The sequence below is a fragment of the Pelodiscus sinensis genome, chromosome 16 (genome assembly GCF_052426305.1).
Source record: "Pelodiscus sinensis isolate ZL-2025 chromosome 16, ASM5242630v1, whole genome shotgun sequence".
NCBI lineage: Eukaryota > Metazoa > Chordata > Testudines > Trionychidae > Pelodiscus > Pelodiscus sinensis.
The window spans coordinates 24,343,497-24,360,576 of NC_143067.1; the positions used below are offsets into that span (position 1 = coordinate 24,343,497).

At 44.9% G+C, this 17,080-nt stretch overlaps 1 protein-coding gene across 3 annotated transcripts in view; it reads right to left on the reverse strand.

Moving 5' to 3' along the window:
- ERGIC1 (endoplasmic reticulum-golgi intermediate compartment 1) overlaps positions 1-17,080 on the reverse strand; it is a 104,986-nt gene that overhangs the window by 59,790 nt on the left and 28,116 nt on the right. For all 3 annotated transcript variants that reach the window (XM_075900264.2, XM_075900263.2, XM_075900262.2), the window contains exon 2: positions 8,200-8,261. In XM_075900264.2, coding sequence (XP_075756379.1) covers positions 8,200-8,261 — 62 coding nt within the window. The remainder of the gene's footprint in view (positions 1-8,199; positions 8,262-17,080) is intronic.

Here is a 17,080-nt window from a genome sequence, read left to right on the forward strand (position 1 = left end):
GAAACCAACCTGTTCCATGTGAGAAGTTTGGGTTTAGACAAATTGTCATTTTTTCAACTAAAAAAACACTTTATCAAAAAATTCCTGAGCAGGTCTAACCTGGATGGCAGGTGGTTTGCTTAGCAACTTTCCATCTCTGCCTTCTTCCAGCTAACTCTTCCATATATATCATATACAACAAGCTCCATCACCTATATACCCCTGCCTTTCTCCCTCCCCCCCATTCTTTTTTTTGTAAATGAAGACAAAGCAAAATCACATTAATGCAGCATTCAGATTGAGAATACAGATGCAGGTCTCTATTATAGCGTAAAACAGCAGATAGATGTACAATTATACAACCAGCTAGGAAGCACAAGGAGGGGTGATGTTACGGTTGTTGTGCAAGTCATACCAGATGTGTAAACTCCAACCTCTACACAGTGTTTCTGTAGAACTTTACCGAGTGCATACAACACACGCACGTGACGTAAACTATGCATCCACACTCATGGCTAAGTTGTGGGATTGGCAGAGACGCAGTCTGCCTTTCAGACCCCTATCATTATGTCAGGCAGCTCAGGCCCATCCAGAGACCAGCTTGTCAGACTGCGCTGTAAGTGTAAGGAGAAGGCCATTTTCTGTAGCCACACTGTAAGGCCTAAAGCAAGGATTTCAAACTCCCAGATCACGGGTCATCCCCAGCAGGAGCAACTGCACAATCTGTCCTGGGAGTCGCAGCAGGTGGGGGAGAAGGAGTCTGTTACTGTCCTCAAACCCCATTTCTTCCCACCATTGCCCCGTCCTCTTCCCCCATGGCACCCTGTCCCCAAGGATATGGCTTCGGGGATCACAGAGGGAGCTTGGCGCTACACAGCAGCAACGGTCAGATCCCTAGCACTCCCTGCAGTGGCAGGAGCCATAGGGAAGAGAAGCTTACTTAACTGGCGCTCTTGCTCTACTGCTTTCTGCTTCTCCATGGCTTCCGCTGCCACAAGAAGTGCAGGGGGACCCAACCGCTGCTGCCGTGCACTGCCAGCCCCCTCTCCCCTGCTATCCTCAAAACCATATCCTGCGTGCAGTAACTGACAGCTTCCCCTCCTCCCCAGCCTGCAGTTTAAGACCGCTGGCCTAAAGCCTACAGCCTGTCTGCAGCCTGATTGAAAGAGCAGAAGCCATTAACTGAGAAGCAGGAAGTCAGATCCTTACATTGCATCTAATTACATTAAAACAGTACAGTATCAGCCTATTAAGATGACCCTGTCCTAATGACCCCAGACAAAGAGACTGATCTTAAGATGGTTAAACAGAATTTAGTTTGATAGAAAATTAAGTAGTTTGTCAGACAGAATGCTATTTCTTCACTGTTCTATCAGTACGGTTCCCACTTTTATTGTTTGTCTGTATGATCTCTGCCTGGTTCTTTAATTGTTTCCGTCTGCTGTATAATTTTGCAAGGTGTAAATCAAGTAATGTGGTGGAATATAATCGGTTAGAGAATTGTTACAATATGTTAGGATTGGTTAGTCAACTTTTAGTAAAATAATGGGTTACAGTATAGCTAAGCATGACTCAAATTTCATTATATACAGTGGGGTCCAAAAGGAATTTCTTTGGGAAACAACTCCAGGACACAGCTCAAAGAACAGAGTCAACAGACCTCAACAACCTTCCAACGAGGTTGTGTAGACACTCGAGTCCCCCAGATGTACCTGATCCTGACTGGGGCTATGAGGAAACATCTGGCTTATTGGGAGTGGTGAGCATTGTATGCTTAACATGCGTATGCTCTTTGTGACGATTATTAATAAATAGAAGTCAAGTAGAATACTACTATGTAAGGCTGCAGGAAGATACACTCTGATGAGTTCTAATAATTGGGTCTGTGTATTTAAATTAAGAGGGGTGTGTACGAACCCCAGGAATGGGTAAGCGTGGGTGCCCCTAGAACATATGAGTGACAAGAGAATTTTATCTCAGAGGGGTAGCCATGTTAGTCTGTAATGTTAAAAAAAAAAAACAAGTAGTCCTGTGGCACCTTAGAGACCAACAAATATATCATGAGCTTTCATGGGTAAAACTTACTTCATCAGATGAGTTGTAGTGGAAATTACGGAATCCAGGGTATATATAACATCAAAAGCAGTAAACTATCAATTGTAGGACCAGTGTTAATGACGATAATTAAGTAACACTGACTGTGTCCCATTCGTAGTACGTGATGTGGAAATATGAATATCAAAGGCAGAGAAAATTGCCTTTGCAGTATGTTATTCTAGCCCAAGTTGACAGTGTCAAACTTGTTGTAAATGAATTTGTAAAAGAGAATTGTGTGTGGGTTACAGCCCTGGCATGTGCTGTTGCAGCCCACATATGCAATCAGAGCCAGGTTATAACAGTGGTCTGCTAGAAAAGGAGCTCACGAGCATCACAGATACTCAACAGAGGGAAGGAGGCAATAAAGATTTCATAGGGATACTCATGTTAGTCTGTTTCAGCAAAAAAATGAGGAGCATTTAACCAAGTGGGTTCCAGCCCACAAAAGCTTATGCAAAACTGAATTTGTTCACCTTTAAGGTGCCACAAATCTTCTCATTAATGTTGACACAGGGACTTAATGGAATGGCATACGACCTGTTCACTGGTTTGAGGATGGAAAAAGTAAAAAAAAGACTATTAAATGAAGGATATTTTAATGAGGGCCTGAAATTACTGTGTACTAATGATCGCCGCACAGTCTATACATCGATTAAAGGAGACAGTGGGCATTTAGGTTTCTCTAGCCCTCATCTTGCCATATTTTAACGGACTGTTCTAGTTCTTCCAATCCTAATGACGTTTTGGCAGTTGCTTTGTATCACTCATGACTTCCATAAAAAGTCCACAAAGTTTAGAGATTCTGTTTTTACAACCAAGGGTCAGAGGCTGGGTCAGGCAGGCAGCCCAGTGAGAAGGCTGTATAGAGAGATAGCCAGCACAGAAGTTACAGATGGTTTTGCAAGTTGGCTATCCAACTGACGTAAGCTTTCTAATCTCCTCCACACTGTATTGGTGGCAGGCAGGCAGGCTGAAGTGAAGTGGTTAAAGAGAAAACTGTCAAGGGGAAAGGGAGGCTTGATAAGCCAAGTACAGGAAGAAATGAGTCAAGCATTTTAGCAGGATTCCTGGCCTAGGGATGTTAGATAGCAGGTTAATAGTCAACTAACCACATGAATTCTTAGAGGTTAGTTGACTATTCTATAGTCCCAGAGGGAGGGGCCAGCAGCCACTGCAATCTGGCCCTACTCCTGGGGGGCCCCCAGCACCCCTCAGATACAGAGGCAGCAGTGCGGGGTGCCAGGCGGGAGCTAGTCCACAAGGGAAGCCAGTTTAAAAAGCAGCTCCCCTTACGGAATGGCTGCCTGCTGCCCTGTGCTGCTGCCCCTGATACAGACGCAGAAGTGTGGGGTGGCAGCAGCCCCTGTCCATGGGGTTTGGGCTCCCCATACACAGAAGCTGTTGGAGGGGGAAGCGGGCAGGCAAAGCTTCCATGAAGCAGTCTCTGTTCGCAGTGGCCCTGGCTGGCTGTGGACAGAGGCTGCTCTGGTAGCAGCCTCTGTCCACAGGGAGCTCAGACTCCCTGCAGACAGGGGCTGCTGCTGCAAATCAGCCTCTGCCTGTGGCAGACCCAGGCTCACCGCAGACAGAGGCTGCTCTTGCTTCCCACCACCTTGCTACCTCTAATAAAGAGACAGGAAGGGGAGAGGGAGAAACGCAAGTAGTCAACTAGATTAACCAATAAGCATAGGCGTATCGGTTAATCGTCTAGTCGACTACTCATTCACATCCCTATCCCAGCCTCCAAAGTTTTCCAAGACAAACTTACTGCATGAATCAAATGTCACAGATCAGAGAAGGCCACACGGGGCCAGCTCTAAAAGAGCTTTTGAAAAGCTCTTTTTCAGATGATATGGTGACAACTGCACTAGAGGGCAAGCTCCCAAATGGAATCAAGATAAGATGTGGGACTGTCACTCCCCAAATAGAAGGATGTTTTGGGGCCTCAACACACACCAAGAATCCCTTCATCATAACAGATCTGAGGGGCCTCCAAACTGGTCAAGAGGTCTGTGCACTCCTTATGACGTGTGCGCGCACTCTACAGACCTCTTTACTAGCATATCGTGAATAATCTTAGCAGCTACACCACAACTAATGGGGGAGTAGGGTCAAAGCTGGAGTAATTCAGTGATTGGGAGAGCAAGGAGGACATGGACCCTCTAAAGAGAAATGGTAGAGTGACACCAAATATTCTCATCCAATCTCTGATCCGGAGCGTCCCTGGTTCATGCAGCCCTTCGCTTCACATCCTTCTGATTCACTGTTACTCAGTTCTATTCAATGCTTGTTGCCGCCAAGGGATATGACATCACTTGTGTCAGCAAAGAAAACAGGGTCATTGACCCAATCTCAGTGAGTGAGTGAATGGTGCTCAACTATGTGATCGAAGGGAGTCAGTGTGAAATGGAACAGGAAAGCTGCATTAGCCATCCGATTACAAATTTGGCAGGATCAGCTAGATATGTATTTACCACTCCACACAGAGCACTCGGTGGCTGTGATGGTGTGAAATTGCATTACTCAATCAATCTGAAAAGGAGGAAGGAAGAAGAAAGGCCCAAGGCGAGAAATTTACATCAGCCAAAACTACGCACAGGTACATGGGGTGTGGAGTGGATTGTTAAAGCAATTTATGACAAGGTGAAAAATAAAAGACAAAAAATGCAGCATATATGAGTCATATTGGGCTCTCCTCTCCAACAGCGGCATTTCTGATCCCAGAGGAACCCCATCATTATGACCATCCCAGGACCAACTGTGACTGTGAGATGATGAGGGGAGGTTAGAGAGGGTACAAGAGCAGAACACACAATAACAAGGGATGATTTTAACTCATCTCTTATTGACTGGGTAAATGTCACTTCAGGCCAGGATGTAGACAAAGTTTCTAGATACATAATGACTGCTTCATGGAGCTGCTAGTTATGGAACCCATAAGAGGTAAGACAATTCTTGATTTAGTCCTAAGCAGAACACAGGATTTGGTCCAAAAGATGACAATAGCTGAACTGCTCTGTAATAGTGACCATAGTGTATACATTTAGCATTCTTGCAGAGAGGATAATAGCAAAGAAACCCAACTCAGTAACATTTAAAGCAGGAACAACATAAAAATAAGGCCACTTAAAGAGATGAAAATTAAATGGAGCTGTCACAAAAGTAAAAGGCCTGCAGACAGCATGGGAAATGTTTTAAAAGACCATAACAAAGGCTCAAATTAAATGGATACCCCAAATCAGAAAACACAATAAGAGGACAAAAAGAATTTCACTCTGGCTAAAGAGCAGAGTAATGAAGGCCGTTAGAGGCAGAAAGGATCCTTTAAAATTTAGAAGCTAAATCCTAGATGCACAAAACTCGCAGGTAAAATGTGGAAGTATAATAAAAGGCCAAGAAGGAATTTGAGAAGCAACTTACATAAGATGCAAAAATCTACTGGTAAGAATTTTTTTAAGTATATCTGAAACAGGAAGCCTGCCAAACCAATAGTGGAGCCACTAGACAACCAGTTGTTAAAAGAGCACTCAAGGAAGACAAAGCCATTGCAGATGAGCTAAATGAGTCCTTTGTATTGATCTTCACTGCAGACATGTGCAGGAAGATTCCTATCTGAGCACTTGTCCTTTTTGGGCAACAAATCTGCAGTACTGTCCGCACTGAAGTAGAGGACAAATTGGTAGGAACTACAGTAAAGAAAATAATTACCAGATAAACAGGTAATTATGATTTTGTTGGGAAGAGTCAACATGGCTTTTGTAAAAGGAAGTAATGCCTCATTAATCTATTAGAAGTCTCTGATGAGTCAACAAGTATATCGGTAGGGTTGATCCAGTTCATATGGCATACTTGGATCTTCAGAAAGCCGGTCCCTCATCAAAGGCACTTAAGGAAATTAAATAGTCCTATGATAGCAGGGAAAATCCTCTCCTGAATCAGTAACTAGTTAAAAGATAGGAGACAAAGGACAGAAATAAATAAAAAGTATCTATTCTGGGACCTGTACTGTTCAACATATTCATTAATTCATTGTTCCAGAAAAAGGATCAATTCATTAATGATCCAGAAGTAGCAAAATCTCCAGATTATACAAAATTATTTAAGATAATTGAGTCCAAAGCTCAGTTGCCAGGTGTCCCTAGTTCAGTGTTTCTCAACCAGTGCTATGCATACCCTTAGGGGTATACGAGAGAAGTGGGGGGAGGGGGAGGTACGGCAACACAAGTGAAATCTGACAAAAAATGTCTGGGATTTTGCCCTGCAAAGGGGGATCGGGGAGACGGCAGTGGCATGTGTCTGTCAAATTTAACGTTTGGAGCCACGCACCCTGACATTAACAGCCGCTCTGCGCACGCGCCCCAGCACCTAGTGGGAAAAGTGCATGGCTACAGTGGCAGCAGCTCTGGTGAGACCCAGGGCAGTTCCAAGTTGGGGGTGGGTGGGTCTGGCCAGTGGTGTAGCAAGGAGGGATGGAGGGCGGGGGGCAGCTGCCCCCAGATGCCACGTTAGAGGAACGCCGGGCTGGAGTGGGAGCACACAGCCCCACACAGCGAGCCCAGCGCTGGCGGGCCACTTGCTCCCCGCAGACAAACCATCCTCCTTTTCCCATGTTAAATTGCCATCCAGACAGCTTTAAAAAAAAAAAAAAAAAAAAAGTCCAGGATTCAGAGAGGGGGCGGCTTCAACGGAACGTGTGACTGTCTTTCGGAGCCACACGCCTGGACAAGTCACGGACCCTCTGCGCACACGCCCCAGCATCTGGAAGGAGAATCACGTGGCTGTGGCAGCGGCTCCAGTGAGACTCAGGGTATTAATAAAAGAACAAGAGAATCCGGGGGTGCCTGGCTCTGGGGGAGGGAAAGGGGAAGGGCATTGGGTTAGAGCTGGGGGTACTTATATTTTTTTAAAAGGATACTTTATAAAAAAAAAAAGGTTGAGAAACACTACCCTAGTTGACAGGACACTGCAGTAGGTCGCAGTAACCACTTGGGGGTGAGAAGATCAGCAGCTGCAGTCACATGAAGGAGCTGCACTCTGCTCAGTTGTGAACACCTAACACAGAACAGTGGATGGCTTCCAGATTAGGCTCTAAGGGTAGGTGCTGTTACTTTTGCAACAATACTGAAAACCACCTAATGAAATTAACAGGGAGCAGGTGTAATTCAACAGAAATTATTTTTTCCACATAAAACACTGTGGAATTAATTGCTGTGGGATGCTGAAGGTCAAAAGTATAACTAGGTGGTGGTATTTTTCTTTAAATTCAAGTAAGTTTGTGGGATATGGGTTCATCAATGGCTATTAGCCAAGGTGATCAGAAATGCCGCCCTATATTTGGGGCAACTCTAACCCTCTGACTGCCAGTAGGAGAAGACTGGGGTGGGTCACCCAATTGCCCTGTTTTGTGCATATGCCCTGAGAGCTCTGGTTTGGGCCACTGCCTGAGACAGGATACCGAGCTAAATGAACCACTTGGGCTGAACCAATATGGCAGTTCTTATCCTACAAGAGGCTTCTTCACTCTCTGTGTAATGCCTCCACAATATCCCCAGCAGGTCTCAGAGCCTGACACCAGAGCTTAGGTCCTGGCATTGATATGGGCTAGTACCTCACGCCACCCACCAGCAAGTATTTTTGGGCAGAAAAAGGTCAGTATTTCCTGGCTACAAACAGGGTTGCCTCTAGTTCCCCGTCAGCCTGATATGGTTGGGGTGAGGGTGTTTCTAATAGGACAGAGGAGAAATAGAAGAAAAAACATGTCAGGAACTGCAAAGTCTGTTTGGAGCAGGCACACACCCATCAAAGCAGTGAGCTAAGCAGCTCCCCATCTACTTCAGCCTGTGTCAGAGTTAAAAGGTTGGAGACTTCAGAGCCTGTTTTTAACAACTTTCTTATTGCCATTTTCTGTCCATCTAGTTCTAAACCCAAGCTGCCTTATTGGGCTGTCTAGCTCCTCCGTACAAGAGCACAAGCCAGTCACAGCAGGTTGCCTCAGCTACAGGAGATGCCTTTTCTCCTGTGTTTACCATCCCTTTAACAGTCAGATCTTTTAGAGGGAGGCCAAAAAAAAATACTAATTTTAGACTGGAATGTGCAGCGACAGCAATGAGAGCTGATACTTACTAATAGCTCCTGTATAAGTTGGCTGTGTAAGGTCTTTTGGCACCTTCCTGTAGATATCAAACCTGAAAGAAGAAAAGCAGCAGTCATAAAACAGGTGGAATTTTTCAATATATTTCTTGCCCCTGCAAAGTTGAATGATGCTCAGGATTTTTCCATTCATGTTTCCAACAACATTTTTCATTTTACAAAAGGACATGAAAAAAAAATCCCAAAACCCTTTCCTTCCGTACAGTTATGTAACTGAACTGTTTTTAGGCTCTACCTTAGTAAGCTCCCTCTTCCACCTCCCTTGCCTTGCTTCTTGGTTCTCCGCACTCTGCTTAGTTAACATTGGGAAAAAATAGGTTAAGGTGGACAAATCATAGACCATTGTATAATCAATGATGTCATCAGAAAGAGTATTCTTTTTCCTTTTCAAATAATTTGTATGCAAACTATGGGCTCATAAATGCAAGGAACTGAGCCCAGGACAAGCTAGGCAGGCTCGCTACAAATGCTCGTCTCTGAATGCACCACTGTGCTCACCTGCAGCAGCCACTTCGGACCTCGATCAGAGAGGCTGCTAGTGTCATGGGACTGGCCAATCATTTTGAAGGTACTGACAAGCAGACCCAGAGACTAGGAGAAGAAAACCACACACATTTTCATTTAGAGATATGACATTTTGAATCCAGATCTCTGGAGGCTAAAACATCTGCACACTAACATACTGGACCCAGTATCCCTTGCTGAAATCATTGAAAACAAAGAAAGGTGACATGGCAGCAGGGATTCATGGAAAGAGCTTGGAAAAAGCTCCAGAGAGTTCTGGCTTCAATTGACAAGAAACTTAAGGGAAAATATTAGTCCAGTTGATTTCAGTGGCATTACACCAACACTGTATGTACTATGACGTTGATAAAACACACAAACTATTGCAAGCTAATCCATAAAGCAACTTGCACTGTGTTGTGTGTTCAGTGTTTGCAGCTTTTTCCTCGTCAGTCTCCAGGCAATAATTTAATAAGTCATAGAATTGAGGTAAGAAATCTATATTTGGATATAAGACATAGGGAGAGATACCAACCGGGCAATTTGCTTCCCCTCACTCCACGAAAAGAAAACTAGTTTAATATTAGACTGCTATTTCTATTCAGTCATGTCTTTTAATACCAACATGGCTCAACTTTGCTATTTTAAACTCCCATAGTTAAACTTTCACTGCCTTATGATCTTGGCTATAGTATTTCCCATCAACTTGTGCTCCACCATGCCCTGCCACAATGCAGGTCTGGCATCATATTTTCCAAGACTCAATAAAAAGTAATTAGTTCACTAAAAAGAAAACCTACATCCTGAAGTGTGATGTGACCAGTTCCCCACCAAAAATTGCCTTGGGTTTGAGGGTTTTTTGTTTTTGTTTTTTTAAGTTCCTTGCAGTGAGAACTCTCCAATCCCAAACTGGACACTATAACCACCCGCATTATCTCACAGAAAACAGAAGATTAAGATTCATTCTTCCACCCTCTGAGCTCCTGGTAACCATCCCATCTGTTCCCTGCCCCCTCCCCCCCCCCCCCCCACACACATACACATACACTGCTGCCTCTATATCAGAGGCAGCAGCGCAGGGGGCAGGAGGTGGCTCCGTGAAGGCTGTGCCCCGGCTTCCACCCGCCCTCTCTCTTCTGTGGGAGGCAGCAAGGGGGAAGCAGACATCTCCATGGAGCTGGCTTTTGCTGGCCCCCTCACCTTCTGCACTGCTACCTCTCTATCAGAGGCAGCAGTGCAGAGTGGGGGTGGGCAGGCGGCTTTGCATGATCTGGTGCTCCTGGGGAGCCAGCTCCTGCCTCCCCCCACCTTGCTGCTTCTGATATAGAGGGGAGAGAGAGAAGAGGGAGTGTATGTAGTCATTTGGATTAACTGATAAGCTTCGTTTACATGACTTTACACTAACATCCCTAAATATAACAAGCTCCTTGACACACCACCTGGAGGCAGAACAGGTTAAAGATTAGCACCTGCCTGCCACAGACGTACTAGAACACTGTCTACTGTTTATCTTTATAAATGCGTTTCTCCTCTCTCTCTCCCTCCCAACACACACACACACACACACACACTTCGATGCCTGACTAAGCCACATAACAAAATCACTTAAATCGTCCGGTGCCCCAGTTCCCCACCTATGAAATCCTCCCTTGATGTCCTGTGAGGATAAACTCATTAATGTCTGTGATGTGCTCGGATACTGCACCCTGCGCCCAAGTACATACACATAGGGAACTGGCCCCCTTGCCAGCTTTTCCGCATACGTGATGTAACTGACAGAGCATGCTGGGCTGGATGCTGATAGCGCTATACATTTTTATGGCTCTATTCACTGCCACTCTTAAACACATTACTAATGTTTCTGAACTGAACAGCCCATTTATGGGTCTGCAGCCACCCTGAGAACATCTGGAAAGTGCTGTTTACATTTTTCCATATACACCAGAGCAACAGCAGCAACAAATCAAGTGACCCAGAACAACTGATGACATCATGGTCTCACAGGAGGAGGAAATAGCTGAACTTCCTGCTTATGGCACATTAAAAGCTCAACACTGGCGTTGTCTCCTTAAAAAGAAAATCACAATTATGGATCAGCAAGGCAAGAAAGTCAATGGAGAGGGAGACAGAGTAAGGGCTTTGGAGTGTCACTGAACAACTGGAAAATAGGAAATAGCTCTATGCTAAATGCAGTAAAACCACAGCCTTGTGTACACTATAAAAGGAAGCGTGTTTTTAGAGTGAGAAACGTTCACTAGTTTTAAAAGTTATGACCCATCGCAGGATAAAAATAACAATATATTCTGTATTCATCTGAGCAAGTGCAAAGCTGCTTTCAAAATAGGGCCCTCTCCCATTTTAGTCACCCATATGGCACTCACCTCCTAAAGACTTCTTTGCATTCCCTGTCCCCTCCAAGAAAACCAAATATTTTTTGATTTATTTATACAGGGAAATCTCTAGAGAGGGACAGTGTCAAAGCCTGTGGCCCAATACACCAGCATAAACCGATCTGTGACTTGCTACATGACTTTGTCTGGTGGTTGTAATCACCTACTGAAAAAGAAATCTAATTATCTCCATTTTCCACACTGCTTCAACTGCATTCCCAGTCTGCTCCCATTTAATAAAGTCACGGCTAGAGACAGAACGGAGCCAAAACTCTGGAATCTAATACTCCTCTCAACTATGCAAGCATTTGGAGTCAGAAACAGACTTTGCGGTCCAACCCTCTCTCTGATCACAACACTTTGTACTTTATAGTATCTGTCATGCAAGATTCTCAAAAGCACTGAAACCCAAGGAAATGAGCCTTATAGACCAGGTCACACCTACTACAGGGGATCCTCAAAGACAAAATATTGGTCCCATGATGGAGCTGTGCTTCTATCATGGATAGGTGACTGGCCAGAGCTGCAGGCTCATGCTGGTGCTCTAAGAATAGCTGTGTACATAGTGCTTTGAAGTTTCAGTTCAGGCTGAAGTTTATGCTTTGAAAGCCAGGAGAGGGATAGGCTTCAAAACCTGTGCTCCAGCTCAAGCTACAGCTTCAAAGCGAAGGCTACACAGCTAATTTTGGATCTCTAGTATGAACTCTGTTACTCTCAGTCTGTTGACCCAGGCTGGAAGGCTCTCTCCCGTGGACTTCAAAATGCTAACTAGGCATACCTATATGTATCCTACAGTACAGAGTGAAGCCCCCAACTTACCTGGATCTAGCCCCTGAGGCTCAGGGCTCCCCACAGCATAGGGGAGCCTACACTGGTTTTCCAGCCTCCCAGCTGTGCCCTTGCAGGGCTGGAGCACACAGAATCTATCATCTTGGGCCTTCCCCAACACTCTGGTGTGAAAGGGGAATGAGAAGAACGTTTTTCTCCTCAGTTGGCCACCTCACTTCACTCCCCAACTTGCTTCTCACTTGCGTGCAGCCCGACTGATTTTTCTATGGGTCAGCGGCCCTCAACACAAAGTTTCCCTACCCCTGCTCTAGATCATAAAGGTTTATAAGCCAACCATTAAACATAAATAAATTACTAATTATTACTAGGGATGTAAAGAGGTAACTGATTAACCAATTACTTGGTAACCATCAACTTTACTGGGTATAAAATTTCTGAAATTTTACACTATTTCTGAAAAATTACCATTATGGTAAAACTGAGCACATAATTATAAATCAATTGAAATATAAATACACTTAAACCTGCATACTCCAAGTGTCCCTAAAGTTGCCAGAGGAAGAAGTAGCTCCGCATGCTGATGCTCCTTCCTCTCCACCAGCTGGGGGGGGGGGGGGAGGGGGGACGGTAACAGCAGCACCTTTCCCTGGAGGCTTTTCCCTGCTGCTCTCATAGTGACAGCGTGGTGCCTGGGAGCAGCAGAGAGCATAGGGTGCTAGATCAACTCCCCCACCCACAGCACCCTCTCTGGCTGGCAAAATCTGAGAAACAGTACCCTGGGAAATGGTATGCTGGATTAAAGAGGTTCAAATGTATGGTACTTACATTTCAGTGTATAGTATACAGGAAACCCCCGATTTGCGACCACTCGCACTTTTTGTAAGTGCGGAAGGGACCGAAAACCCCCGACTTACATCCTTGGCCTACATTTACGACAGCGCATGGCGCCTATTGTAAATGAGGGTTTGAGTTACGACACCCCCAACTTGTGACGCTTCCCCGGGAACCAATTGCATCGCAAGTCAGGGACTGCCTGTACAGAGCAGTCTAAACAAGTCATTATCTATATGAAATTTTAGTTTGTTTTGAACCTCTTCATGCTTTTTATGTAGCCTGTTAGAAGACTAGGCAAATATTTAGATGAGTTGATGTACCCCTAGAAGACCTCTGTCCACCTCTAGTTGAGAGACACCGCACTAGGCTATCGCTGACTCCTAAGACACTCTGGACCTTTGGGGTTCCCCACTCACGCTTCTTTCAGGGTAACACCATATCACGGGGATCTCAGGACCTGGTCACTGTTAGACGACACAAGACAGTCATTCCTGCTTGATGTCAGAGGGAAGGCGTAATCCAGCAACGGCGAAGAAAATACATCTCTTTGAAGAGCAGTATTATGGAATAATGTTTTGGCTCCACTCCAGGCCACCTCTCTGGTACAGACTATGTCCCTGGAGGAGATCTTAATAATTCTGGGGGAGTATATCACTGACCCATAATTAGCATGGTCTGCCTTTGCGGGACTATTCGCCATTCATTGTTCCTGCTCTGGGACAGAGGTCAATGCCTTGTCTTTGGAGCGAAGCTTCTCCTCCTCCTTACAGGACATCTCCTCATGCCTCAATCTGTGCTTGGGCTTTGCTCAGCAATTTCCATCTCCAGCTCTGTTGATGACACAGTTGGCATCTGGAGTGTGATCCTGAGACCAGTGATGAGTCTGTCAGTACCACTGTCAGCCAACATAGAAGCAACTCATGCTGGGGCAGTCAGCTAAGGGGTGTGTGTGTGCAGTCATTGACAGGCACTTTCAGTCCTCCTTTGGAGGCAGTCATCTCTTGAGTTGATATCTCTTCAATCGCATGTCTCTAGATGCATGAGCTCTCAAAAGAGAAAGAGTTACATACACCTATCTGGGATATGGCTCTCCCACAGAGAGAACAGGCAGGAGTCAAATCCATTAGAGGCTGGGCAGGATTCAGATCCAGATTATTTGGAGTCTGCCATGAAGTGCTTTACCCCACTGTACAAAGAAGTGTACAAGATTTTTTGGGGTGGTGGCAGGGGCAAATGTAAGGGGGAAAAATTGAGCTCTCTGTTGAGTAAGTATTAGCAGGACTTTGACAAAGTGAACCACTGGCATCTGGAAGAATCTCAGGGGAATCAGGATGTTCTCTTCCTTACATTGAGAAAGAGGTTTCTGGGGACACTGACACTATTCTAAAACTCATGGCTATGAGTCTCAAAGCCTGGGGCTGCAGATTTGAGGTTACACTACTGCACAGGTGTCTTTAGTGTAAACTTTATGCATGTGCTCTGAAACTTGCCCCTTCCCCAGGCTTCAGAGCTCATGCTGTAGCCCAAAGTCCAAATGTCCACCTAGCTGTTTTTAGCAATGAAGCATGAGCATTCAAGGCTGAATGTGTAGACCTGTGCTCTGAGACTTGCTGCCATAGCTTTTAAAACTCACTGTAGACCAGGACTACTCAACTTTCAAAGCCCCGGCGGCCACAATGACACTCATAGCACATGCTGAGGGCCACAACTTAAGTGTGGTTGCATATACATGCAAATATATATGGAAATATATGCAAAGATTAAGGCAAGACTATACAACACAGGCCCCATTTAAGTCAGTTGTGCTGATATTAATAAAATGCAATATTTACCCAATTTCCACCAGTATGACAGCACTTTGAATGAGCAATGATAGTCCAGAAATTTAACTATTAAAACACATATCAACAGAAGACTATTATATTGACTACTTTTTTATTTTGGCTCCCACTCAGGGGCCACGTGTTGAAACCTGCGTAAACACAAATAATAACGCGGGCCACAAACAAATGGGTCGTGGGCCATGTGTTTAGTAGCCCTGCTGTAGACCTACCCTCAATACCTAGTATGTAGGAGCTGCTCCTGTCAATATATGCAGGAACACTTGATGTTTGCAGATCCCCACACTGGGCCTGGAGGAGCACTGTGGGCCCAGCATAAAAGAATGCACGTGGGGAGAACAGAAGAGCAGCCTCCAGGCAGGAAAGGGCGAGGGATGCTGAGCATGCCACCAGAACCAGCCTTTCAGAGCAGTTAAGTGACTCTTGGGGTCGTTCTATTTCCACATACTAGTGATTCACCAGAATGATTCACCACAAAGACATTAAATTCCTTAACCACCTACTCTCAGTAAGACCACAGACAAAAATGAGGTTGGGGGAGGAGAAAGATACACACACATTTGTTTACTGAATTTTGGGGAATGGAGAGGTGTTCCACTTTTTCCTTTATAAGACTGCATTTTAGATCCCTCAAAATTATCTCATCAGCCAAGCAAAACTACGAGACACACAACCCAACTGCAGAAGAGAATTCACACATCAGGAAGTATTACCAAAGTCATAACTAAATGATAAAATTCACAGAGACGATTCCCTTCTCCCCACTCCAATTCATGTGATTCACATTTGACTTTAATGCTTAGAGTGGGTTGGTTTCCCCGCCCCCCACCACAAGTGAAGTGCATTTTTCCAGAGCAGAATTTTATATTATATTAAAGATCAGCTTCTCCTTCTCCATCCATCTGCTTTTGGAGAAACGCTGGCCCTAGCCGGGCTGGTCTTGCATTAGTACAACATGCAGTGAGAAAAGACAGCTAGGATGTGTGAGGCATTTTTAATCCCCCATGCTAAGAGTGGTTGTTCATTTCATTAGGACAAATTATGTACCTGATCTCACTGAAATGAAAAAAAATTGAATATATTGGGGCAAGTCAGTGAAACTGCCATATATCAAGCCACCTGAACTCCATGCCTATGATAAGCGCGAGAGTGGTGAAAGAAGAGGTGGTTACTCCTCCATGCAGTAATTGAAATCAGTGTCCCTGTGGATGCTCCACTGTAAGTGTAGGAGTCTTTTAGAGCAGTGCCCTCATGTGCCGTGCAGGTGCAATGTCTGGTTTGTGCACCTTCAGTGCCCTGACATCACACATGCATGGCCCCCTCCTCAGTACCTTCTTTATAACAGAGACCCCATCAAAAAACTCCAAAGTAGAGGGGAGGAGGGTAATGGAGCATCCACAGCGACACTCACCTCAAAGAATGCCAGTTACTGCACAAGTAATCTCCTCATCTTCAAGAGATGTTCCTGTGGGTGCTCCATGGTCAGTATCCGTAAGGCAGTACATTTAAGGAGGGAGGGACTTCAGATCCAACAGAAAAGCTGTGGATAGCACTGCTTTCCCCAAAGGAGTATCAGAGAGAAGGCCTTGGGAAAGAGCACAGTGTTTTGTGAAGGTTTGTTTAGAGGCCCATGTGGCAGTTCTACAAAGGTCTGAAACTGGAACCTTCCACAAGTAGGCTATAGAGGTGGAGATCACTCCGGGGGAGCGTGCTCAAAGAGAGATAGGAGCGTTCATGTCATTTTGTTGGTAACGTAACCGCATACAGTGCAATATACAGTGTGACAGTCTCTGGGAAGAAACCGCTTTGCCTGTATTATGATCAGCTATCCATATGAAAAGTTTAGGTGAGAAGCTGAAGGGCTTAGTCCTATTGAGATAAAAGGATAATGCTCTGTCTACGTCATTTGTATACATAGTGGATTCAAAAGTGTTGGCACATGGTTTAGGGAAGAAAGCAGGGAGATGAACGGTTTGGTTGTTGTGAAAGGAAGAGTGCACTAGTGGTAGGAACTTGAGATGTGTATGGAGTGAAACTTAATCCTTAAAGAATATAGTATACAGTGGTTCTGCCATAAATACTGCAATTTCTCCTACTCATCTAGCTGATGTGATGGCTATTAAGAATTCCATCTTCATAGATAAATGCAGAAGGAGTGTGTCTCACCCCTTCCCACACCCAAATCCCTCATTCCTACCCCAGAGGCCGCACTTCCTGTCTCAACCCAGTGAGAGTGAGTAAGGGTTGGGGACAGCAAGTGATGGAGAGGAGAGGAATGGAGAGGGCAGGGCCTCAAGGAAGGGGTAGGGTCTTGCCCTGACATTTAAAAAGTGATCTTGGGTGTAAAAAGGCTGGAGGCCACTGGTGTAATGTAACCACTAAGATTTGAATAATCTTTAATTAGGAGTAATTAAATCACTAATTATTAAATGCTAACAGCCCTCGCATTAAGACAAGCTTTGTACAAAACTTCACACCAAGAAAAGTGTTTCTTTT